This window comes from Neophocaena asiaeorientalis, unplaced genomic scaffold (assembly GCF_003031525.2).
Source record: "Neophocaena asiaeorientalis asiaeorientalis breed wild unplaced genomic scaffold, Neophocaena_asiaeorientalis_V1.1 scaffold137, whole genome shotgun sequence".
NCBI classification, from domain to species: domain Eukaryota; kingdom Metazoa; phylum Chordata; class Mammalia; order Artiodactyla; family Phocoenidae; genus Neophocaena; species Neophocaena asiaeorientalis.
This window is the reverse complement of record NW_020171804.1, coordinates 1107254-1132278: the sequence shown is the minus strand read 5'-3', so window position 1 is coordinate 1132278 and position 25025 is coordinate 1107254. Positions and strand designations below refer to the sequence as shown.

At 52.7% G+C, this 25025-nt stretch overlaps 1 protein-coding gene across 1 annotated transcript in view; it reads right to left on the bottom strand.

Annotated features, from left to right (window-relative positions):
• Nucleotides 1–3872: 3872 nt before the first annotated feature.
• The window catches only part of ADCY1 (adenylate cyclase 1), a 112188-nt gene continuing 91035 nt past the window's right edge, over nt 3873–25025 (bottom strand). The window contains exons 15-20 of the mRNA XM_024745779.1: nt 17567–17683; nt 16707–16853; nt 15981–16079; nt 11266–11380; nt 9274–9398; nt 3873–4713 (exon numbers count right to left, since the gene is read on the bottom strand). Of these exons, the coding sequence (XP_024601547.1) occupies nt 4375–4713; nt 9274–9398; nt 11266–11380; nt 15981–16079; nt 16707–16853; nt 17567–17683 (942 nt within the window). The 3' untranslated portion in view covers nt 3873–4374. The remainder of the gene's footprint in view (nt 4714–9273; nt 9399–11265; nt 11381–15980; nt 16080–16706; nt 16854–17566; nt 17684–25025) is intronic.

Genomic DNA, 25025 nt, shown 5'->3' with positions numbered 1-25025 from the left:
ATGCCTACCCCAGCCCTGGCCACAGGGGTGCCCACTGCATCCTACTCTCCCACCCACACTGTCTCCCAGGCATGGGGCCTGCCTGTGGCTCCTGGCTGTCAGTCCACACAGAATCAAGGATGTCCTCCCACTTTGGGGGACCCGGGGCTGGGGGACAACTGCCTGGCAGCACTCCCGAGGTGGTCACCCACGCAGGCCTCGGACACCAGCCCCAAGCTCCTGAATCCATCCTGGGGAAACGCACAACTCCACTCCCCGCACGGCCCACTTGGCCAACCCTTGGGCACCCGGCCTGGCCTTCGCTCGTGACACATGTCATGAGACAATGGGCCCTCAGAGACAGCAGAGTCCCTCAGGTAAAGCCCACCTCCTTGTCGTCTCCCAAACTCAGTGTGGAGGCCCGAGCCACTACGACTGGCCTCCCAACACCCAGGCGTGGGCCCCCAGTCCCGCCTGCTGGCCTCTGGGCCTGGCAGCGCAGCCCCCAGCAGACCCTGAATCTGACTGAGACCCACCCCCAGCCTAAGGTCCTGCGAAGGCAGATGCAAACTCAGGACGCTGTATGAAGAAACGGCACGTCTTTCATCATACACTACAGAACCGGGAGTATTGACTGAAAACGGGAAACGGCTCGCACAGACTTCCAACTTCCAAAGCAAACTGCAGCTGTGGAGGGGGGATGTCCGGGCCCAGGGATACGATCGTGTCCTCCACCTGCCAGTCGGCCACAGCTCACCCCTCATTTACTTCACCAAAGCAAATATTATGAAACCAATTGCCTCTATGGAGTTTGGATTTGGGGGTCATTTTTGTTGTTGTTTTTCATTGAAGCCATTACAAAACCAATGGGGGCTAGTTATACACAACCAATAGGTCTGCACACTCGAGAATGACAAGGGTGACAGCAGGTCTGTGATACCCCGGTGAGAGAACTGCTGGATGCAGGGCACACGCGTGTGGACCTGCATTTCCCGTGCGGTGCACGCACACTTGGGCAGCGCTTGCCTGACGAGTCACGCATGGGTGTCCCGGGCAGGGCCTGCCACGTGGGGAGAGACCTGCAGGACCCCGAGACTCAGGGGATCACAGAACATGCTTTGCAGAAGGGCGGGCACACCCTGGAAATGAGACGGGTCCACTTGCCGGGGAGGAAACCTAGACACGGCTGACAGGCCAACCCAGCCCCTCCTTCCCAAGTGGCAGGTTAAAGTAGGGATTCAAATATTATATCTAGGTAGCTACTGGGACGATGGTGCAGTGTTCCTATGGGGGGAGACAAAGTGAGGTGTCCCCGAAGGCTGGCCAGATCCTGTCCGAGCCTGCACGTCAGCCCGGATTTGGGGGTGTCAGCCCCCCAACAGTGTGCTCTTCAATTTGGGGAAACTTGTACACATGGCTTGTCTCTGAATCACCAATCTGCTTTGGACCAGACCTGTCTGTACAGTTTAGAGTTATTGCTTCTAGTGACAGAAGGTATCGGAAGCCCTGACGGCTTTGGAGTCCGATAAACACGGCAGGCTCGGGGTGTCTGGGTCTGGGGGGCGTGGGGTCCACCCTGCAAGACACAGACCTTGGAGTGGACCAGCCCAGGGTCAGGGGCCGTGGGAGCGTTTGGCAGTTCGGGGCTGCGTTCTAATCTACCGAGGTCAGGCACAAGAGACATGCGAGGGTCTCGAAGGGACACGTGGATGGGGTCATTCCAAAGGGCAGCAGCAGCCTGGCCAAGCAGGGGCGATGCATTAGGAACCTCGCGCATCGGCTAAAGTGTGCTGTTCACACGGGGTGTCGGGCTTACCTTCATTTTGGTCAGAATGGAATAGGCAGACCGGTGCGCTATTTACAGAGCATCTTAAAAGAAATAATTTAGAGAGAATCCTACTTGGAAGGCCCTAACATTTGTACATGAATATTGTACAAGGTTAAAAATAAATAAGGCAATATCATACAGTCTTATCACAAATAAAAAGGAAGTCATTGACCAAACCCCAAGGAACATTATGGCTGAGCACGGCCCCTATGCCCACAGGAAGCAGGTAGGGTTTGGAACTGCTGATGATGAAGGAGGCTCTGCTCATCGAAGGGGAGACCTCGCCGTTTCAGAACAGCCGAGGCCCCAATGGCTTCCCGCGGCTGCGGTGACAGCTGGCCACGCGTTCCGTGGCTTTGCCAACATTCCTTGGGGGGGTGAGGGGGTGGTCCCGCAGCTCTGTGGACCTGAGGTCCCAGCACAGCGAGTCTGGGTTCTCAGCCCGGGGCTCAGGGTCCACCTCGCTCAGGGTGATGTGAATTCAGCGCCTGTAGCCGTGGGATCGACAACCCGCTTCCTCACTGGCTGATGGCTAGGGCGTCCTCGCCTTCGACCGGCTGCGGGCCCCGCATCTTTCAACAGCGACCTCGTGCTTCGAATCTTCCCGACTGCCCTGGCCTCCGTGTCCACTTCTAAGGGGCCACGTGGTCGCATTGGTCACACTGAGTTAACTCAGATGGCCCAGGATCCTCTCCTCAGCTGCTGCCCCAAGCCCTGAATTCCCTCTGCAAAGCCCCCTTTGCCATGCGACAGAGCATATTCGCAGGGTCAGGATCCCCTGTGCTGTCCACCCCCCTCCCGCCCTGCCCTGGGGTGGAAGCTCGGCCATGGGGAGCAGGTGGGCAGCAGGGCCCTGGCCAGGGTCTCAGCCCCGCAGCTGGACACAGGTGTGCACACCTGCACAGGCCGTGTGCTCAGAGGGCTCTGGAGATGACTCAGCTTGTGCTCTGTCTGTAAGCGGGGGAGGGGGAGGAAATTCAGCTCTCACCCAGGGCACATCTGAGGAAAGACTGTCCACCTGCCCGCCTCTGTCACTGGCCCGTCCACATGGGCTAAGTGGCCGGCCCTGTCAGCTACACCCACACAGCCACGAGTCATACACCCACAACGGAGGCAGCCCGGGGGACGCCACTAGCCACCCCCATGGGGCTCAGTCCAGAGTGAGCCCCTGTCCCAATTCTGAAAAGTCGGGACCCCCAAGGAGAGCGGTGTGGAATGGGACCCTCAGGCCTGCTGACTCTGCCGAGCAGGGCTCCCCTGCAACCCACAGAACCCTCCGGGCTGCTGTCGGAGCTTGGGTCTCTGCATGGCCATCCCCCTACTGACTTGCCTGCCCAGAAGGTTCCCTCCAGTTTCAAGCTGCCTCCTCCCTGCAGTCGAGAGCTGAGGTCTCCACGTCCAGCTATTTCTGGCCAGTCTCTTCCCACTGGCCCTCCCAGATCCCTGCCCACGCCCAGGAGCCCATCCCAGCATGGCCGCATTCTTATCTCCATGGCAACCGCAGAGATGCCTAGGTAGGAGATTCCCAGACTTGCACAGAATTACTTGCAGTCACTTTCCCTGCAAACCGGAGCAGGGACATCTGTACTGACAGCAATAAACTAACTCCAAATCTCCACGTCCAAGGGACTGGTTCCGCCCGAGAAACGCCTTCCATCCAGGAAGCGCTCTCATGGTTGTGAGGTCCACTTGTTTTCAAAATCAACAAAGCCTTGCACTGTTGTTCAGCGTACGGGAACCCAAGATGCCATGGCAGAAGAGGTAAGAAATGACACCGACCACCTTCTCTCCTTTGAACAAACACAGTGACGTGGGCAGAAAAGGGAACGTCCAGGTTTTACAGGAGCCAATATGCTCAGCAGGGCAGGTGGAGAGCGCACAGGTGGAACAGGAACTATGCTGGTCACAGAGATGTGGCTGCAGGGTCCCCCAAGAATTCCAGAAGACCTGCCTCTGGCTCTTAACAAAAACCCAATCTTGAAGAAAGCCAGCGGCCACCACCATCCATGCAGTGGGACAGGGGCTTCTCAGTTCTTCCCAAACCGTCCACCGAAGGCCTGCCCAGCTCTGGCTCTGGCCAAGAGAGTCCTGACTCTTACTCTGGGCTCTGCAGGCCACCGCCCAGGGCTGGAGCTGCCCTCACGGGACCCACACAGCTGGGCTGATGCCAATCCGTCTCAGGGCACACACGAGCTGGGCACCCCAGTCACTCTGCCAGCCAGACCTCCAAGGCTCTCGCTGTAGCCTGCGGCCCTGGTGGACGTCCTGACGGTCCCGACGGTCCCGACGTCCAAAGCTCACCCAGCCAACCTCCCTCGGCCACCGGGAAGAGGACGGAGCGAACAAAGACACTGCTAAAGCCTCGGCGTCTGCGCAGTCTGGGTTCTCCCCTCACCTGAGTCACTGCCCAGCTGCTTCTGGTCATGCCTGGACAGTCCCCCTTCCCCAGCCTGGCCACTGGTTCCCGGCCCTGCTCTGCTGGCCGGGCTGGTCCCTGCGGGAGCCCCGAGGCCACCAACGCCCCGAGCATTTGTGCGCTGTGCCCCCAGCGGCCCGCGTGGGCTCCGCTAAGCCTCCTTCCCTGCTGCTCCGGGGGGCAGGTGGTGGCCTGGGGGGCAGGGGGCAAGCCCCGAGCCCTGCAGAGCCCCCGGCCCGGCTCTGACTGGGAGGCCGGCCGCAGGGGGCACCGGGGGGTGGCCCGTGGCCAGTCTGGTCTGGAGGCCGGCTCTCCCGTAAGGACACATTTTCCGCTCTGAGTTCATGGACCTGTTTTGGGAGCCGCTTCCGTCGGTCCTGCCTTCCAGGAAGTATGTCAGCATCTCGCCCTTGCCCTTGACGCTGACTTTGCCTCGGCACACGAAGCGGTAGCAGCCCCGCCGCAGCAGCCTGTGCACTTCCTCCGTGACCTACAGCGGAGAAAGGCGGGCGTCACTCTTGGTCAACGGGGAGCCCACGAGAGGGTCCCTCCCCGACCTGCACTGATCACCCGATCGCCCGGCCTCTGGCTTCCCCAGGTCGGCCGGCAAGTCGGGTCCTGTGCCCCTCCTATGGTCACTCTGGTCACTCAGCGAGAAGGACGTGATCCTGCAGAGAAAGCAGGGGACTCAGAGGGGCCTCAACGGGGCCCTAGACAAGCAGGAGAGGACAGCGTTCGCCATGGGGGGTGCCCAGAGTGGGTGGGCGGGCTGGACAAGGCCCACACGGACCCGGTCCTAGGGGCTGGGGTGTGAGCTCTATGATCACCTCAAGCCCTAGCCAGATGCCTGGACACCGGGCTCCGGCTGTGCCGCTGGGGCCCTCGGGACACGGTAACCCCACACGTCTTCAAGGGTCTGGGACTGACAGGTAGCAGCTCAGCTGGAAGGGGACAGCACAGCTCCCATCCCCGTGGCTGGCACGGAACCCTCAGGGCCCCGGTGGGCTCACACCAACCTACCAGGGACCGCTGGGGCCTCTGTGGGCCAACAGCACGAGAGGGCAGAGGGTACGTTCTCCCAGGGACAACAGGAGTGTGACTTAACTTTCCTGATGCTCAGGTCCCGGGCAAGGGTTTAGCCAAAAGAATTCCTGCCTCACAGAGTTATGAAAAAGGTAAAGGGCAAGAAAGCACTTTCTAATAAGGTTCTGTAAACAGAAGAGGACACGATCATTTGGATTCTCCTCACTTGACACTGAAGGGGGAGACCACCTCTCTCCCTGTCACCCCGACTCCCAGCTGCTGCTCTGAAAATCCCCCTTCCCCCACCCCATGTAGTCACCCACCTCTGGCATCTTTATTTAAAACGACTCAGCCCACCCTGAGGCCAGAGTCTCACATCCCCAGGGTGTCAGTCCCCAGCAGAGCTGGGCAGAGGGGCTGCTCTCTTCCCCGCCGGCTTCGCTGGAACCCTGAACCCACCCCCTCCTCCCAACGCGGCTCTCACCCTCGCTAACCGTCGGCCTGCTTCTCGCGTGCGACGGTAAAGGACCTGGTCTGTCTCACCACAACTTACCAAGGCTGCTGGTGTTCATAAGTGCTCACTGAATGAAAGAATAAAGGGACCAATGGAAGGAAGGGAGGGAGGGAGGTAACCAAGGCCTGCCAGAAACCTGCCCGCAGTTCAGGAAACAAAAATGACCACGGAACATCACAACCGGCACAGCTCCCGGGACAGTGAAATCTGCCAATGGATCTGCAAGTGCTGGGAGGGTGTCCCTCAGCTCCCCTCATGGGACAAACAAGCAAAACTGGCTGATCCAGTGTAGACAGAGGGCATGGAACAGCGTATGCTCAACCCACAAAAAGTGGCCAAGGATGTATCGTTCCCCTTAATCAATTAACTCCGCCAGTTTCTGTGGCTTTTCATCAGCAAGGCACTGGCTGGTGCTCGCGCGGGGGGCAGGGGGCTGCCTGGTGTTCTGGAGAAAGTTCCGCGGCCCCTCACCAGGGCTGCCGCCACCCAACCACCGGGATGGAGAACGGCAGGTGGGTGCCTGAGGCCTAGACCCTCACCAGGTCGGCTGCATCTCTCGGCCCTGGGAGCAGGTCAGGTGGTCCCTCCCAGACCTTGTAAACGAGAAGCATGCCGTCCACTTACAAGAAGAGTCCCTTGGTCAGCTTGATTATGACTGTTACATTCACAAAGACTTGGACGGTCAAGAAAAAGTGGGGAGTGCTGAAACTCCCCAGAGTGCTGGCTGGTTGGTGGCCCCAAAGCTGTCAAAGACCTCGATCCAAGGCCACACAAGGGCCAGAGCCACACGGCCTCACTCAGGTCCCCAGCAGGGCTCAGTGCACCCCAAAGTCCTTCATGGAATTGAGCCACAGACTGGCCGGTTACGATGCCACTGTCACAAAGGTCACCACTCAGATGTGGCCTCTGAGACACGAGGTGATCTCAGAGGCTTGCTATTGCGATCAAAGGCTCCACTGTGCTCTTTCCTTTCATGATTGAACCAACCCACAATTCATCTGTTCAAAGAGATCTGGCCTTCCTAGAACCCTGACATCCAGCTTAAGGCCCAAGATACACGTTGACAAAAATCTCTGAGTCTTATCCTTACGTGAGCTCTTTCCTCTCACTGCATTCTCTTGTCTTATGAAGAATGAGAGGTAACAAAATATTCAGATCATCGCACAAAGTAATGCTGGAGGTGAAGATGACCCACCAGCACGTGCAGTAAAGCTGAGGTCTGAAGGCAGGTGGGCTCGGGCCTGGGCGTCCTTCCGGGCCGCTTGGGAGCTCGGGCTGCACGCCGCCCCTGTGCATCTCTCAGCCTTGACATTCTAGCCAGGAAGTCCCAGGCTGTGAATCAGGGTTGTGTATGAGGTCACCGTGGGGGGCCCAGAAAGGGTCCAGGTCAGGGGCTCAGAGACACGAGGTCCCCAAGAGGCCGAGAGGGAGTCCCCTGTGAAGTCTGATTCTCAGCCACCTGCATGACAATCCCTGTGTCTCTGAAGAGGTGGGCTGGGAACTCTCTCTAGAGTTCCCTGTGAGGCCCGGCCAGCAGTGGGGGGTATCTGCAGCCACACCGACCTCGCTCTGCCTGAGAGAGGATGCTGGGCTCCCACGGAGACACTTCCCGGGAAGCACCTGCTTGGTCCTCAAGTTGATGGCCAAGGTGGAACCTGGGTATCGTCACGGTCAACCTTCTCTTGGCCGCGTACACCTTGGAAAACGGGGCTCTGGGATGCCCCGGGGACTTTAGTCTGCTCAGAACCCTCTTGTCTGCCTCTCCTGGGAAAGCAGGCGTGAGGAGGGGTCCCCTTTTCAGGAATTTTGACACAGAAGAAAGAAGGATCCCAGCTGAGGACTAAGGAATGAGCATTTGGGCAGGTGATATCTGATTAGATATTATCCTCAGGAAACAGTTAAGACACCTCTTTGCAAACCTTCATCATTAATATGTGAGTCTCTTGTTCACTTCTTCAAAAGAACCAAAGGTTTAACCTGGGCTGGCAAAGGGAAGGGATCTTTCCTGGGCTGTGACCAAGAACACCTACGAGAACCATACAACAGCGGAGCATAAGTGTTTCTCCCTTTAAACTGGGATGACGAGCACGATGGGCTGGAGGGAAAGAGCCTTCGGCCAAGGGGGTGGCCAAGCGGCCAGGCCAGGTCACGTGGGCCGCCAGATGGAGGGACTGCAGGTCTTACCCAGGTTGACAAATGTCACCAGAGCCCTGCTTTTGTCCTGCCCTGTCCCAAGTGCATGGGGTGCTGCCACCCGAGCCTAAGGGCGGGAGGGGAGGGGCCTGGTCTGCTAAGACCTCCTGCGATGCGGGTCCTCCAGGAGGTCCGGGCCGAGGGACTTTGCCCTGCGGGAGTCCAGACACAGATATCGCCGGGCAGCCCAGCAGCCGGCAGAGGCTGGATGGCGTGCCAGAGTCCCTGCCATGGCAAACAGCCCTCACAGGAGGCCGGAGGGAGCAGGGACAGTTCTGAGCAGAGGGGTGGCCGACGCAGATCGGATGTTACAAACTTAGAGATGTGATGTTGGACTGGACAGAAGCCAGGCTGGAGAGTGGAGGGGGCTCCCGCCAGGTGTCCCCTGGGGCATGACCAGCTCCTGGGGAAGGCTGCGAGAAACATAGGTGAAAGATCCTCTTAGAAAAGGAACACGGTGTCCTGGGATGGACGGCAGTACGACAACGTGGACGCACTTAACGCCCCTGAGCTGTGCACTTAAAAACAGCTTTAAGACTTTAAGACTTTAAGAATTAAAAACAGCTTTACGATATGTGCATTCCACCACCGTGAGAAAAGTTTAAGGGAAAGAATGCAGAGGTGCAGAGATGCTGCATGCAGATCCCGCCTGTGTTCCGAGCAGGAGAGCCCCAGGAAGATTTTGGTGCCTGTCTTTTAAGCTGACGGATCCAAGGGACCCACCAAGGTACCTGTCCGAGGGTTGGCACCCGATGAATGCAGGCGGGGGCCCCGGGGACTGAACAGGTAGGACACGAGAGGGCCCCATCCGGGTCCCCAGAGGCCAACTGAAGCCACACACGGGGGACAGGCTCCTTCCCTCCGTGTGACCCACGCTTGCGTGTTTGTTCCAAGGGAAATCCCGAGAGCGGAACCACACGACCAGATACCACAAAGCGCAGGGGCCACTGTCTCTTACACCTTCAGTGCCAGCCAGTGCCAGAGCACCTGCTTCGCATCCCAAGTGAGCGCCCGCAGGTTCTCAGGTCAGGGGGGCCCACAGCACCTGCCCTTCAAACGGTGAGGCAGCCCCTTCCCTTCTAGGGAGCCATCACTCACCATCCCCATCTCTGCGCCTTGCCACACAGAGGCCAACCTCCAAGGCTGCAGACACACTGAGCCTCGCGGCTCTGTGTCCCTACCCAGAAAAGGCAGACCGGGACGGGAGGACGCAGGCTGCGGGGCTGGGCGGCCGCCCCTGCCCGACCCTTGCCCCTTCCACCTCAGCCTCCCGCCGGCAGGATGGGCACCTGTGCCTCGGGGGCTTCCGAGTGAACTGACCTGGATTCTGCCCTGGACGCCGGTGCTGTCCATCCGACTGGCCACATTGACCGTATTTCCCCAGATGTCGTACTGCGGCCTGCGAGCCCCGATCACTCCAGCCACCACGGGGCCAACATTGATGCCTGGAAACAGTCACGCGGGGTGTCAGTGGGGAGGCCTCCGAAGGGAGGAGCAGCCCCGTGTAAGGTCGTGGATTCCTGGGGTCACGCAGTGCAACGCCCCTCCCCAAAGCAGGGACCCCAGAGCATCGCCGAGAGGCAGCTCCTGGGCTGTGCTTGCATGCCACACCATCAGGAAGCAGCCCTGATCCGGGAAAAAGTCCCGTTTCCTGGAACGGCGACCCCGTGCCGAGGCTTGCGGATCGGAAGGCTGACCATTCAGGCTGTGGGCCTCAGCGTGTACCTCCGCCCCCAGCTCCCTCTCCCAGAAAGGACAGTGGCTCGACTGGTCCCCTGGATGAGGGATCCCCTCAGCTCCTCTGGGTGTCGGGCCCAGAACTACGTATTTGCAGGGCGCCCTTGTCTTTATGTGGCACAGGGTCCAACTGGCCTGGACAGTGACACAGGCCCAAGTAGCCCCAGTCGCCCCTGCAGCCAGGTCTGGGCTGACACCACAGCATACCTTCTGACTCAGTACTCTGCGTCGATTTTCCAGAGCTTAGCCAAGCGCGTTAATAACGTTTCAGACGCTGGCCTAGTCAACCCCCCAAAGCCGGGGCAGTGGGTGCTAGCATCTCTGGGAGGAGGTAGGGGTGGAACTGGATGGGCTGAGCTGGGAGCCTCAGGCTAGGTGGATGTGGGAACCCAGGAAGGAGCCCCAAAGGGGCCACTTCCAGATGGCTGGTGGGACCTGGGGAACCCCTTCTACCACCCCGGATGCCCCAGTCCATGTGGACGAGACTGAGCCAGGATGCAGCCTCCTGTGTGACCGGCCATCCAGGCACAGAGGTGCGACTGGCCTATGGGTCCTCAGTAGGAGAGTGAGAAACAGAATTTCCCTGATGGACCCTTACGTCTATTAATCCAAGTCCGCGGCCCCAGAGGAGAACTGGACCCTGGGGGTGAGGCGCAGAGGGTGCTCTGGCCCTACCTCCAGCACGTCCCTCGGGCCGGGCACCAGGGCTAAGTCAGCGCTGTGTTTAAGCACATCAGAACTCTACCCACTCTGGAGGCTACCACCCCTTATGCTCAAGCTAGAAAGGGGGGAGGGAAGGAGGAAGGAAAAAAGGAGAAAGAAAGAAAAAGAGAGAGAGGGAGGGAGGGAGGGAAAGAAAGAAAGAGATCGAGAGAGAGGGAAAGAAGGAAGGAAGGCAGGAAGGAAGGAGGGAGAGAGGGAAGGAAGGAGAGAGAGAGAAAGAAAGAAAGAAAGGAAGGAAGGACAGAAAGGAAGACAGGCAGAGAGAGAGAGAAAGAAAGACATCTCTCGTTTAACTATATCCTCGACTAATACAAATTTTTCTGGTAAACCTGTATTCCCAGGAAAAAGTGAATTTAAGACTGAAAACGGAAACCCTACAAGTCTGATAAGAGCTAGAGCGGAGCTTAGACTCCAGGTGGTTCCCCTCTTCACTCGCAGGCAAGGCAGGGAACCCAGGAGGACCAAAGACCCAGGCTGAGCCTGCACCCTGGGCTTCTGCACAGCCTCGGCCCCAATGTTTCCGGCCTGTGGACAGGGGCACCTTCCTCCAGCTAAGTGTGGACTCAGAGGTGTATCTGAGAATCTCTAAGACAATCAAGATTTCTCCTGCGTTTCCTAAGCTGTACAATGACTCTTCCAGGTCCTCAGTCACTGATAACCAGCTCTGAGGTGGACCCAGCTGTCCCTGCGTCCCATGCACTCCTCTGGGTGGTGCCATCCTCCTTCCTGTGAGACAAGGGAGCCTGGACCGATGACCCCCGCTCCCAGGGGACAGCTCAGGCCACCAGCTCCCGGAGCCAGTGCAGGAAGGGTGAGCTGGAACGAATGATGGGACAGCTCGCGGCCACGTACCAACACGGAGCACGAAATCGTTGTAAGACTGGTAGTTGATCTCATCCAGGACGTCGAACATCTCGATGGCAAAATCTGCCAATGTGCTGAGGTGGGAGGAGATGGACTTCTTAGCCTGGACATGAGCAGATACGGGTTATGTTTGACGGGTGCAAGGGCAGAGGGGCCAGGGACACTCAGCCAGTGACCTGCGGGGGTGGGCGGACCAGGCTGTACCCCTCACAGGATCAGGAACTTGACCCCCACGTCCACCATGCAGCAGCCCCGCTGGCTGGGCCTGGGGCTGACTGGGTGGCACCCTACAGCTGCCCTAGTGTGTGTTTATCATCCCATTCTACAGGTAAGAGACTGAAACAGAGCAGGAATATTATTGCCCAAGGCTCCCAGCTCCTGAGGGCAGAGACCGAGGCCATCTGAGCCCAGGCAGAGCTCTTCCACAGGAATGGGGGCAGGGGGGAACCCTGTGGTGGGAGACCAGATGTCCCACTGCTCAGACGAGGCTGCCACCAGTTCATTGGAAACAAGCAAAGTAAGGTGAGTAGAGGGGGTCTGAGTCAACTGCCCACACAGCAGAGAGCAGTTCCAGCCCTCCTTCCTCACACTGATTCCGTCTCTTTCATCGTGTTGTGTTGACAGATCCCCTCTTTTGTGAAAAAACAACTGTAAATTCTTTTCTTTTTCTAATGATATCAAGGTGACTTGCTCTTATTGTTTTAGGAATATTTTCATAGTCCTCAAAGTTGGGGAATTAATGCTTTTTTAAAAAAATAATTAACTGACAATTTTTTTAAGAACAGTTTTAGGTTTACTGGTAAATTGAGCAGGTAAGTGTAGAGAGTTCCCATATACTACCCCCGTACCACCCCTCACACGTACAGAGTTTCCCCTATTATTAACATCTTGCTTTAGGGTATGGTATATTTGTTACCACTGAACAAACCTACGTTGATTCATTATAATTAACTAAAGTCCACAGTTTACTTTAGGGTTCACTCTGTGTGCTGTGTGTTCTATGGGTTTTAAAAAATGCAGAATTTCATGTATCCATAATTGTAGTAGAATACAGAATAGTTTCACCGTCCTCTAAATCCCCCACCTATTCCCTCAAACCCTGGAAACTATTATTTACTGTCTCCATAGTTTTGCCTTTTCCAGAATATCATATAGCTGGAATCACAAAGTATGTAGCTATTCCCGATTGGCTTCTTTCACTTAATGATATGCATTTAAGGTTCCTCCATGTCTTTTCATGCTTTGATAGCTCATTTCTTTTTAGTGCTAAATAATATTCCATTGTATGGATGTATTACAGTTTATTTATTCATTCACCTATTGAAGGACACCCTGGTTGCTTTCAGGGTTTGCAATTATGAATAAATCTGCTATGAACATCCTTGGGCAGGATTTTGTGTGGACATAAGTTTTCAATTCTTGTGGATAAGTAACAAGGAGAGTGATTGCTGGATCATATGGTAAGAGCATATTTAGTTCTGTAAGAACTCAAACTGTCTTCCAAAGTGGCTGCAGCATTTTGCATTCCCTCCAGCAATGAGTGAGGGTTCCTACGGCTCCACCTCGTCACCAGCATGTGGCAGTGTCCGTGTTCTGGATTTTGGCCACTCTAATAAGTGTGAAATTGTATCTCGTTTTAATTTGCATTTCCCTGATGACATATGATATGGAGCATCTGTCATATGCTTATTTGCCATCTGTATATCTTCTTTGGTAAAGTGTCTGTTCCCATCTTTTGACGGAACACTTTTTGATTGGGCTATTTGTCTTCTTAATTTTAAGAGTTCTTTGTATGTTTTGGGTACAAAGCCTTTATCAGATAGGTGGTTTGCAAAGATTGTCTCCAAGTGTATGGATTGTCTTTTCATTATAGTATTTTCCACCAGTAGAATTTTAAATTTTTAATTAAGTCCAATCTAACAGTGTTTTCTTTCACGGATCATGCTTTTGATACTGTATGTAAAAACTCATCACCAAACCCAAGGTTACCTAGATTTTCTCCTATGTTATCTTCCAGATGTTTTATAGTGTTGCATGTCACATTTAGGCCTATGATACATTTTGAGTTAATTTTTGTGAACAGTGTAAGGTCTGTGTCTAGGTTCATTTAAAAAATATAATTTAGATAGATAGATATTCAATTTTTCTAGCAACATTTGTTGAAGACTATCTTTGCTCCATTTGTCGAAGATCAGTTGACGATATTTATGTAGATCTATTTCTGGGCTCTCTATTCTGTTCCACTGGTTTATTTGACTACCTCCCTTTTGCCAAAACCATACTGTATTGATTACTGCAGCTCTATGGCAAGTCTTGATTTCTGGTGGTGTCAGTCCTCTAACTTTGTCCTGCTTCTGCTATGTTGCGTTGACTACCCTCAGTCTTTTGTCTTTCCATGTAAACTTAGGATCAGTTGGTCAATGTCACATAATAACTTGCTGCACTTTTCATCAGGACTGCATTAAATCTACAGATCAAGTGGGAATCTGACATCTTAATGATACTGAGTTTTCCTATGCAGCAATATGGAGTACCTCTTGACTTATTTAGATCTTTGATCTAAATAAGCACTGGGCCCAGTGCTTTCCGTTTTGGAAGGTTATTAATTACTGGTTCAATTTTTAATATAGATATGGACCTACCCAGATTATCTATTTTTCTTATGTGAGTTTTAGCAGATTGCATCTTTCAAAGAATTGGTCCGTTTCACCTAAGTTACCAAATTTGTGGGCACATAGTTATACTTTTATACCAGTTGGAAATAGTAACTTTTAAAACGTTTGATTTTATAATTGTCTGTAGTTAAGATACAGAGATAAAATAGAAATTTCTATGTTGCTTTTATATCCAGCAAGTTTGGTAAAGTCACTTAAAAATTCTATCAGCTTATATGTAAACATTTTAGCACTGTATATATTCTAAACATGCGAGCAATTTGAAAATGATGGTTTTGTTCCTACTTTTGCAATTCGTAACTCTTCTGTTTACTTTTCTTCCCTTATTGGACTGGCCAGGACCTCCAGTGTAGCACCACAGAGTTGTCCACAATATATGTCCCTTGCATCGGCAGGCGGACTCTCAACCACTGCGCCACCAGGGAAGCCCCTTAACATCTTTTAAATGTCCATTGGTTCAGTGGAAATGGCCCTTCTTTTGTTTCTAATATTAGTAATTTGTGTCTTCTCCCTTTTTCTTGGTTAGCATGGCTAGAGATTATCAATTTTATTGATCTTTTCAAAGAGTCAACTTTTGGTTTCATTGATTTTTCTGATTTCTTGTCTTTGATTTCATTGATTTGTGCTCTGATATTTATTATTTCTTTTATTCTGTTGCTTTAGGTTTATACTGCTCTACTTTCTCTACTTTTCTAAGGTGGAAGCTTATTGATTTTGGATTGGTCTTCTTTTCTAATGTATGAATTCAATGACATAAATTTCTCTCTAAGCACTGCTCTTCCTGCACCCCACAAATTTTGATAAGTTATATTTTTATTTTCATTTAGTTCAAAATATTTTTCAACTTCTCTTGAGATTTCTTTTTTTTTTAATTTCTCCTTTGTGTCACTTAGAAGTGTACTGCTTCATCTCCAAATATTTTGGAATTTTCCAATTATCTCCTAGCAATAGATTTCTACTTTAATTCCACTCTAGTCTAAGAATATAGTTTGCATTATTTCAATTATTTTAAATTTATTAAGCTGTGTTTTATGGCCCAGAATGTGGCCTATCTTGGTAAATGTCCCATGTGAGCTTCAAAAGAAGTATATTCTGCTGTCCTTGGATGAAGTAGTCTATAGATGTTAATTACATCCAGGTGATTGACGGTGCTGTAGAGTTCAGCTCTCTTTACAGATCTCCAGCCAACTGGATCTACAGATTACTGAGAGCAGGGTAATGAAGTCTCCAACAGAAATAGTGGATTCATCTACTTCTCCTTGCAGTTCTATCAGTTTTCGCCCCCTGTTGTTAAGTGCATAAATATCAGAGATTGTTACGTATTCTTGGAGAATTAACGCCTTTATAATGTACCTCTTCATCCCTGATAATTTCCCTTGATCTGTAATTTGCTTTGTCTGAAATTAAGATAGCTACTTGAGCTTTTAACCGTGCGAGCATGGTATCTCTTTCTATATCCTTTTATTTTTTAATGTGTCTGTGACTTTATATTTAAAGTGTGTTTCTTGCAGAAAACCTAGCTGGGTCTTGCTTTTTAGCCACTCTGTTAGCTTCTGTTTTTTCATTGGTGTATTTAGGCCATTCACATTTATGGTGATTATTGATATAGCTAGATTAGCATCTACCATATGTATAACTGCTTTCTATTCATGACACTTTTTTTTTTTTTTTTCACATCTTCCTCTCTTTTTCTGCCTTTTTTATAGGGGCAACCTGAGGACTTTATTCACAGTCCTGAACTGGGAAAGGGGAACACTCAGTGGTGCCAGGCTGCCAGGATGGGGCCCGGGTGGTAGGGAGGGGGCAGGGCTGGAGGTAGTTCTTGTGCCCGGCCTTCCGTGTTGACCTTCCCCAGAAGGTCAACACGGAACTGGCCACTGACAAGACAGCCTGCAGGCTGCTGCCCTAATCCAGTGCAGAGGGCAAACTGAGGCCCACAGTGGGGGGCCTGCCCATGGTCCCTGAGCAGCTGGGGGCAGAGCCGGGGCCCAGCCCCTGAGCAGGGCCCACCTGTCGACCTGTGCTCACCTTGGTCCCGGCCGCGGGCGCCAGCCCCACGGCAGCCATGTAGGTGCTTCCGATGGTCTTGATCTTCTCCAGGTCCTTGTAAAAGTCTCTGTCCATGAGCTTTGTTTGAAACACAAAACTGTTAAACGTTACATAACATCTTATAAAAGTCATGGTGGCGCACGGCCGCCAGGAGCAACCGCAGACAGGTACGTTCTGGAAAGCAGCGTGTCTTCTTCATGTAGGCATGAGACAAGTTCTGGGGCTGAACTGAGAGGCGCAGGCCTCAGGGGCTCCAGCAAAGGTACTTAAAAGAGGCGCCAAGGAGGAGCTATACGGAATACACCTCCGGCCTCCAGCAGCTGAGCTCACAACCACCCAGGGGGCAGACGGGCCCCAGGGAGGGAAGCAGAACTGGCACAGACTGGAAGCCTGGCTCTGGAGGGTGCAGAGGTGCCTGCCCAGCCCCCCCAACCTGCAGGTGAAGCCTCCCACCTGAGCTCGACATTCACAAGGCAGGGCACAGACGCCAGCACCCGCCCTCCCCATATCCTAAGGCCAATTTCCTTCCTCAACTGTCACGGTTGGTTGGGATTCCCAAGGAGACAAAAGGTACGTGCTCCCCCTGGCCCCGTGCCATCCACAGAGCACGGGCTACATCGGTGGACACAATTCAGGACTCGGTTGGGGGAGGGGCACCAGGATGGCCCAGGCCCAAGGGGGTCAGGACTGTGGGGCGGCCCTTACCTCGTCAAAGTCGGCGATGATCTCGTTGAGGAGGCGCAGACACTCCACGCCCATGTTGTTGCCATCCAGCTCGATGTAGAAGTCGTTGAAGTTGGGGATGGAGGCGAACATGACCCCCACCTGCGAGTACGACTGGTAGTACAGGTCCTGGGGGGTCAAAGGTTGGGTCAGGCACTGAAGAGGCAGGCAGAGCAGCGCTGAGGGCCGGCGCCGGGAGCAGGGCCCGTGGACCAGTCCTGAGGCGTGGCTGCCAGGACGCGCTGGCACCCCGTGCCACACGAGGAGGGGACTCGGAGGAGCTAGGCCCACACGAGGTGAGTCAGCTCACAGGTGGGTGCAGAGCCCCCAGCCCAGCGGGATGAAAACATGAGCCCTGGAGCTATTTCAGGCCAACGCTAGTGAAGCTAAGCCTGGGGGTTTGTGCCTTTAGGACCTAAAAGCCCAGCCTGAGCCTCTTTATTGTTGAGTCCGCTTTCGTAAGCCCTGCCCTATGCTGACTGGGTGATCCCAGAGCTTTACTGCAGTAGGTCGCAGCCACTAGGACGTTCTGAGCAACCCAGACAGCTCTGAGCACAGAGAAGGGAGTGAACCGCCAGCCCTACGGGTGGGTGCGGCAGTTCCTAGGGGGCCACCCAGGACGTGCAGGCCTTGAAACGGCGCTTCCCAACCTCTTGTGCACTTTACTGAAGCCCACTCGCCTTCCCTGTGGGGACAGTGGATGCTGTGCTCTCTCCCAGGATCAAAGGGGAGGGCACGCCAGCTCTGGGCACCTGTCACCCCCATGGCCCAGGGCCCTCAGATGGTCTAGTTCCCACCCTGCCCTTGGGGTGGCCGAGGGGCCTCTCCACCTCGGTGCTCACCATGTTGCGGGGGTTGGACATGAGGAAGTGCTGGGCGACGTGGGCCGGCAGGAGGTTGAAGAGAATCCTCTTGTTGTCCAGCTTCACCCTCTCCATGTCGTCCCTCTCCTCCTCTGCCTGGGGAGTGGTCCTCCGTGAGCCACTGGCCCGCCCACTCACGCTTCCCTGCTCGCTCGACTACCCGCCTGGACCAGACTCTGGACGCTCTTCCCCAATGGGCCCTGACGTCGGGGCATCCACGCTCATCTCTGCATCGTCCAGTTCGAGCAAGAGCCCTGCTTAGTCAGTTTAACCAGACGCCCCACCCTTGACCTCTGATCACCCCGGATATCTGCTCGCGTTCCTCATCTCCAAGCCCCACCAGGTGATGTCGGATCACCTTGGTGATCCTGTTAGGTCAGTTTAGCCGGAAGCCCCCTCACGCCGGATGCCTCCTTTGGGAGTTTCCCATCCACCGCCCCCCACCCTGCCCCTTGGCTACAAAGCCCCACTTGCCGCCCTCTATTTTGGGTTGAGCCCGCTCTCTCTTCCGCTGCAGTGGTTGGTCCCTACGCCTGACGCAACACTCCCAAAAAATGTCTGCCTTACCCTCTTTAATGAGAGCTCTGAATCATTACACCTGTAACGCATGCTTCTCTCTGCTATCCAAGCTAAATGCCAAGTATGCCAATGGTCTCCACCAGGCTCATCTCCACGCCCCCTCCAGGGAGTGACTAGATCAACATTAGGGGCCCAGAGGATCCACGCAATTCTGGACTAGTCACCACCCGGTTCAGCTAGAGCTTCCAAAGGACAGGCAATAAGGGGCCTGGCCCCAAATTCCAGGGTCTACCCCCAGCCATCTTCCGGGAACCAGAGGCCTGAAGCAGCCCTCTGTGGGGCACGTGCCCACTCCCAGGACACACCAGGCCTCCAGCAGCCTCCGATGTGCCTCCGGAGCATTGCCGGCCTCACTGGGAATGCCCGAAGCCAGCGGTGGACCCTCCCTAAGCTCCTGTGTCCTCTAGAATCTCCTGGCTTTCAGCAGGACTCACAAGTCTCTGGGCGCTGAGAAAAGCAGAAAGCTGCAGGGGCCGGCGGGGGGGCAGACCCAGTGGAGCAGAAGGTAGAAGCCGGCGGGTCCAACTGGGGGACGCGGCCAAGCAGATGGCAGGTGCGGTACGGGTCCCAGCTGGCTGGCCTCTTAGCTCCAGGGCCCTGAGAGCCTAATGCAACCAGTGGTGATGGCCCCACTCACTGGCCACCATGAGGGCTCAAGAGGTGATGCTGGCAAAGTGCTGAGGGCAGCCTAAGGTCAGGTGCCAGCCCTCAGAAATGGAGGCCACCGGATCACTGTGGGTCACTGTCCCCCACTTCCACATCTGGCACCTGGCCATAGCCAGGGAAGGAGCTCAACTGGGGGGACATTACATCAGCATTACAGGGGCAACAAACCCTTGAATGCAGTGACGATGTCACAGGCATGCCGTGTTGATGGCCTGCGGCCGCCACCAAAACCCACACCATGGAGGGCAGCACACCCTGGTTCAAGTGGCCGGGTACAGAGCTCCAATTACCTCGTCATGAAATGAAACACCCATTCATAGAGGCACCATTCCTACCTATCAAGGGGTTAGGAGGGCATGTGCTAGCTCGTAAGCCTTGAAGAGTGTCACCTATTTTTGGTGGTGTTATTATAATAACAGTTGAAGTGGTCGGCTACACGCTGCTGGATTTCATGCAGTGATTCCACCAGTTAAAAGCAACCATGTGAGACCCCCAAAGGTGGATGTGAGGAGGCCTCAGGCCACAGCTGCCAGGAGGAAGGGGGGCCAGCCAGGAGTCCCAGGCCTCCTCTAGGGCGTTTTCTGGGAAAACACGATGTGTGGTCCACAGGAGCCGTCAGTTAGCAACAAGGCTGATGCACGACAGGTTTCATCCTGCCCCTTAAAGCGGGTAGACATGCTGCAGGTGAGGACAGGAGAAGGAGCCCAGGAGCCCCAGGATCCGGCTCAGACAAGCATGGACCCTGCAGACAGGGCTGTGGCTGTGGATAGCGGCTGAGATGGGTATCAGCAGACACAGCCGTGTGGGGAAGAAAGGCCTCACAAGGGAAACGGGAACCTCTCCTAAGACACATATAATTAATTTCCTGTTAACACGTGTGCACTGACACACAAAAGAAAGTTTTTTGAAAGATGAGGTAAAGAGAAAGTAAATAATATTTTTTAACTAACAGGTGTTTAGAAATTTATTAATGGCACAAAAATTTTTGCTCTCTCCAAACACTTTATGTGTTGAAAAGCTTTCGTTCTAATTTCGGTTTATTTCAATTTATTTACAGCTAACTCAGATTTATGGGTTATCAGATTAGCTCTCTTTCTAAATAATCAACTACTTTTTAATCCATCCACGGATGTGAACGTTTTTGTTGAAATCTGACTGATAAATGTCTATCTTCTTACAAACTAAGCAGAAGAAGTTGGATCGTTATATTTTTCACAAATAAGATGAAAATCCACTGAAGTTCTCTTTTTGTAAGACTTTCCAACCAGCCAGGAAGTATTGGTAAGACAGAGCTGTGGGTAATATACATTATTCCTGTAAACAAAATCACACGACAGAGACACATCCAACATCCATTTTCAAAATGTTTTCTCGGGCTTCCCTGGTGGCGCAGTGGTTGAGAGTCCGCCTGCCGACGCAGGGGACACGGGTTCGTGCCCCGGTCCGGGAAGATCCCACATGCCGCGGAGCGGCTGGGCCCGTGAGCCATGGCCGCTGAGCCTGCGCGTCCGGAGCCTGTGCTCCGCAACGGGAGAGGCCACAGCAGTGAGAGGCCCGCGTACCGCCAAAAAAAAAAAAAAAGTTTTTTCTACAGCATAGTTTCCTTAGTTATCAAAGGGGAAGAGGATGGGGGATAAATTAGGAGTTTGGGATTAACATATACACAGTACTATATATAAAATAGATAACCAACCTGAAACTAATACAACATGGTAAATCAACTATACTTCAACAAAATAATTAAAAATTAAAGAATTAAATTAAAAAAGCACGTTCCCTCTCACGTGTCAAAAATCTGACCCCTGACTCTATAGGACAGATTATGGGAGCTTACCTTCCAGAAATTAATTACCAGGGGACACTTACAGACAGCTACACGGCATCTCAGAAGGGCACCCAGCCTGGGATCACTATCTTTTGGTAAACAGAACAGAGCAAAACAAAAAATAGCACAACCAAAAAAAAAAAAAAAATAGCACAACCTGACAACTCCCGGCAGATGACCGGTGAGCCGCTGTGCCCTGTGACTCTTGGTGTGACCCCTATGAGGTGCTGTGAAGCTTTCGGTCTAACCAGCCGGACGAGCAGACCCTGACCCAGCAGCTGGAGTTAAGGACAGCTCGCTAAAAATGAGCAAGTGAGTGAGGGTGGCACCGGCCTCGCTATGCCTGGGCAGTGATGTCCCTGCCTGCGTCCTAGAAGTGACATCTGGCCAGAGTGAGATCAACCCAGCCAGCTCATTCTTCAACGAGGAAAGCTTGTTTCTTAATTTTCAGATTCGCTCAACTATAAACAGAACTTCTGATGTTGTTACACAGTGTTCCGCAGAGAAACAGAAACAATAGGGCAGATATAGATATACAGGAAGAGATTTATGAGGAGGAGTTGGCTCTCGTGATTATGGAGGCTGAGAAGTCCCACCATCTGCCGTCTGCAAACCGGAGACCCAGAAGACCTGGTGGTGTAACTCCTGAAGGTCTGAGAACCGGGGTGCTGAGGGCAGAGACGATGTCCCAGATCGTGCAGTCAGGCGAGAGGGGCTCCAATTCTCCCTTCCTCCACCTTTCTGTTCTATTCAGGCCTCCCTCAATGGATTGGATGAGGCCCACCACATTGGGAGGGGGAAATCTGTTCTACTGAACCCAATTCAAATGCTAATCTCATCTAGAGATACCCTTCCAGACGTACGCAGAAAAACCTTTGGCCAAATAACTAGGCACCTCGTGATCCAGCCAAGTTCACACAGAAGCTAACCATCATGGTGTCTTCTTCCAAAACCCCACTGTGCTATCTCACTTGCCTTCTGGGGTACACACACCCCCTCTTCGGGACACCCAGGCTCTGAGAACCACCTCCTCCTGGGGAAGCACCGAAAGGGAAAGGGCCTTTCCAAAGCACACAGAGAAGCTGAGACAGAGGGTCATCAGTCCCCAGGTGAGAAGGACTTCATCTCTAACTCTTGAACTGAATCATTCCTAGTTGCCTCCCTTTGATAATTTAGTCTCACTTGAGGAAAAGGCACTCCGTGAGACATGTGCATCAACAACTGCATCAGCTGGGCAGGTGATCAATGATGGTGCTTGTCTCCATAGAGGAGCGGCTGCCCTGCGGAGGGGACAAGTGTGGAGATTCAGGGTGGACCAGGCTGGTCAGGTCACACGGGGCACAGGCATCCAGAGGAGCCCCCAACCCACTGTCAAGAGGGTGAAACACGAGGGGAGGTGGGGTCAGAGGAACAGAGATAAAGATGATAGCAGACTTATCATTAAAAGCAACGCCAGACGAAAGGTGGCGGAACATCTTTAACGCACTGAGCAGAAAAAAAAGATCATGAACTCAGAATCCTATACCCAGCAAAAGTATCTCTCAACCACAAAGGCAAAATGAAGAATTTTTCAGACACGCAAGAGGTGAAAGAATTCATTACCAACAGACTTGCAAGAAACATTAAAGTGGGTCCTTCAGGCAGAAGGAAGATGACAACAGACAGAAGCCTGGATCTGCAGAGAGGAATGAAAAGCACCAGAAAGCGTAACTATGTGAGTAAACAAAAAATACTCTTTCTCATTATAACATACCTTTAAAATAGACTTTAATGTTTATGATGGAAATAATAATATATTTGGGGGGTTATAATATATGTACAAATAAAATCTATGATGATGTCAATGGCAAAATCCCTAGGATGGAAGAAACCGATGTACATACTGCTGCTGTGGTTCCTATACTGTATGTGAGGTCGTATAATACCACTTGAAGACAAGCTATGATAAGTATCCATTAAAAAAAATACAACAAAGACTTAGAGCTAATAAGAAAAGAGGGAGACCAAGTGGAATAATAGAAATATTTAATTAACCTAAAATAGAAAAAGAGGAAAATGAAAGCAAAGCACAGATGGGACAAATAGGAAACAGCAACATGGAAGATTAAAGATTAGAATCCAACCACATCAATAATCACATTAATTGTAAATGGAACAGCTCGATTAAAAGGCAAGATCCAATTGTACGTTGCTTATATGAAATCCACTTTAAATAAAAAGATACAAATAGGTTAAAAGTAAAATGATGGAAAAACATATAACAAGACAGCTGGATTACCTATATTAATATCAGACAAAGCAGACTGCAGAGCCAAGCATATTACCTGGAAAAAGAAGGTCTTTTTTTTAGGGATCGATATTTATTTGGAGTTTTTGGTTTTAGCCCACAGGTATACAATAGCGTCTTTTTTTTTTTTTTTTTGCAGTACGCAGGCCTCTCACTGTTGTGGCCTCTCCCGTTGCGGAGCACAGCCTCCGGAAGCGCAGGCCCAGCGGCCATGGCTCAAGGGCCCAGCCAATCTGCGGCATGTGGGATCTTCCCGGACCGGGGCACGAACCCATGTGCCCTGCATCGGCAGGTGGACTCTCAACCACTGCGCCACCAGGGAAGCCCAAAGAGCGTCTTTTTGTTGATCAGAGGGAAAAGGTTTCAATTTATCAAGAGGACATAATCCTAAATATTTATGCACCTAATAACAGATCATCAAAATACATAAAACAAAAACTGACAGAACTGCAACAAGTTCTATCCACAGTTGTAGTTAGAAATTCCAACACCATTCTCTCAAAACTTGATAAAATGACTAAAGAGAAAATCAGAACCAGACTTAACTGACATATATAAAACACCATCCAACAGCAACAGAACCTCTCCCTAGCTAACTCCTCCAAAATCTCCAAGGCTCTATCAGGTGTTATCTTTATAGGCTAATGTCACCAACTTGGGGGCCCGGTCAGGCCGTGGGCCTGTCACACGTGTGGAGAAAGGAGGCCTGGGAAGTGACTGGAGAAGGAGCTGCAGCAGGCCTCAGCTCAGCCCAGCCACTGGCAACTCCACGTCTGAGCTCCCCCCGGCCACCGAGTGCTGAGAATGGCCACTGCACAAGTGGGAATTTCCGTCGGAATAGGCACTCATTGTAGACAGAGAAATTTTTATCATAATCAAAATTATAAGTGTCACCATGATTATCTTATCATATCATTATCATATATCATCTTATCTTATCATATGATAATGACATCATATCATATCATTATATTATTTTTTTCAAAGAAAAAAAAATCACTGGAGCAAAGGCATTCCGCTAGTTCCAGATTAAGAGGTTGAGGAAGTCGTCAGGAAGGAAAAGCCCATCAGTTTATTTAGGTTTCTAGAACCAGCTGGGTCTCAATAAATAATTAACCCACTGAGTCTTTGGTCTGGCAATTTTGCAACAGTTCGAGGCACTCTGATGTGCCTCTACAGGACATGCTGAAATATCCAGGGGGCAAATGGGCAAAGTCTAGAAATTTCCTTGTTTTGCTGCGTTTACAGGAAAGCGAGGCGTTTCTCGTTACACATCGTTAGAAAAATATGTCAGTGTGTTCCATGTAGGCAATCCTTCCCCCGTGACACAGAGGTTCTCTCCTGCACCAGACTCCCCGGAAAGCGCTCTTCACAGTGGGGCCGGGTGTGCAAGGGGTATCGCTGGCAGAGGACCCCAGGACAGGGTCAACCACTGGACTTAGTTAACATTTAAGGGGACACCAATGCCAAGAACAGCTCTTGCCAATCCAGACGAGAGAACCTGCCTGCCTGCCTGGGGGAAGGGGTCCCCGGCTGGGGGAGCCGACAGCCGGGGCCTCAATCCCACTCTCTGAGCGTGAGGTCCAGAACGGGCACCCAGTCAACGAGTGGGAAACCCCATCTCCCACACCCGCAAGCCGGTCCAGCTCTTCCTGGACCGTTCTTCCCTAGCTCTGAGTAGCTACTCATAACTGAAAGATCTTAAACCAGAGGGCCCAGTGGACGGCGAGCAGACACATCTCGGGGACCAGCCTGCCCGGTCACCCTGGATACCCGGCCGGAGCCGGACAGACCAAGTTCAGCGGCACAGCCCACCACGAAGAGGCCGTCCTCCCTTACCTGGCGCGGCTCTGGCAAACTGCAGCAGCCACGTGCCCTTTCCAGGAATGGTGTGTGCCGGCCTCTTCCCCTGGCGTCTGCGCTGACCCAGGACCCACCCAGAGGGCTCTGCCTACAGGCCCCCTTGCTGCTGGCTTCTGGCCGGGCTCGGCCGGTGGGAACATCAGTAGGGGCTGCGGGGGAGGCAGGAGAGCGTGGCTGGGTCCCTCCCAGCATGGTCACTGTGGGCTGGCTGTGTCCCT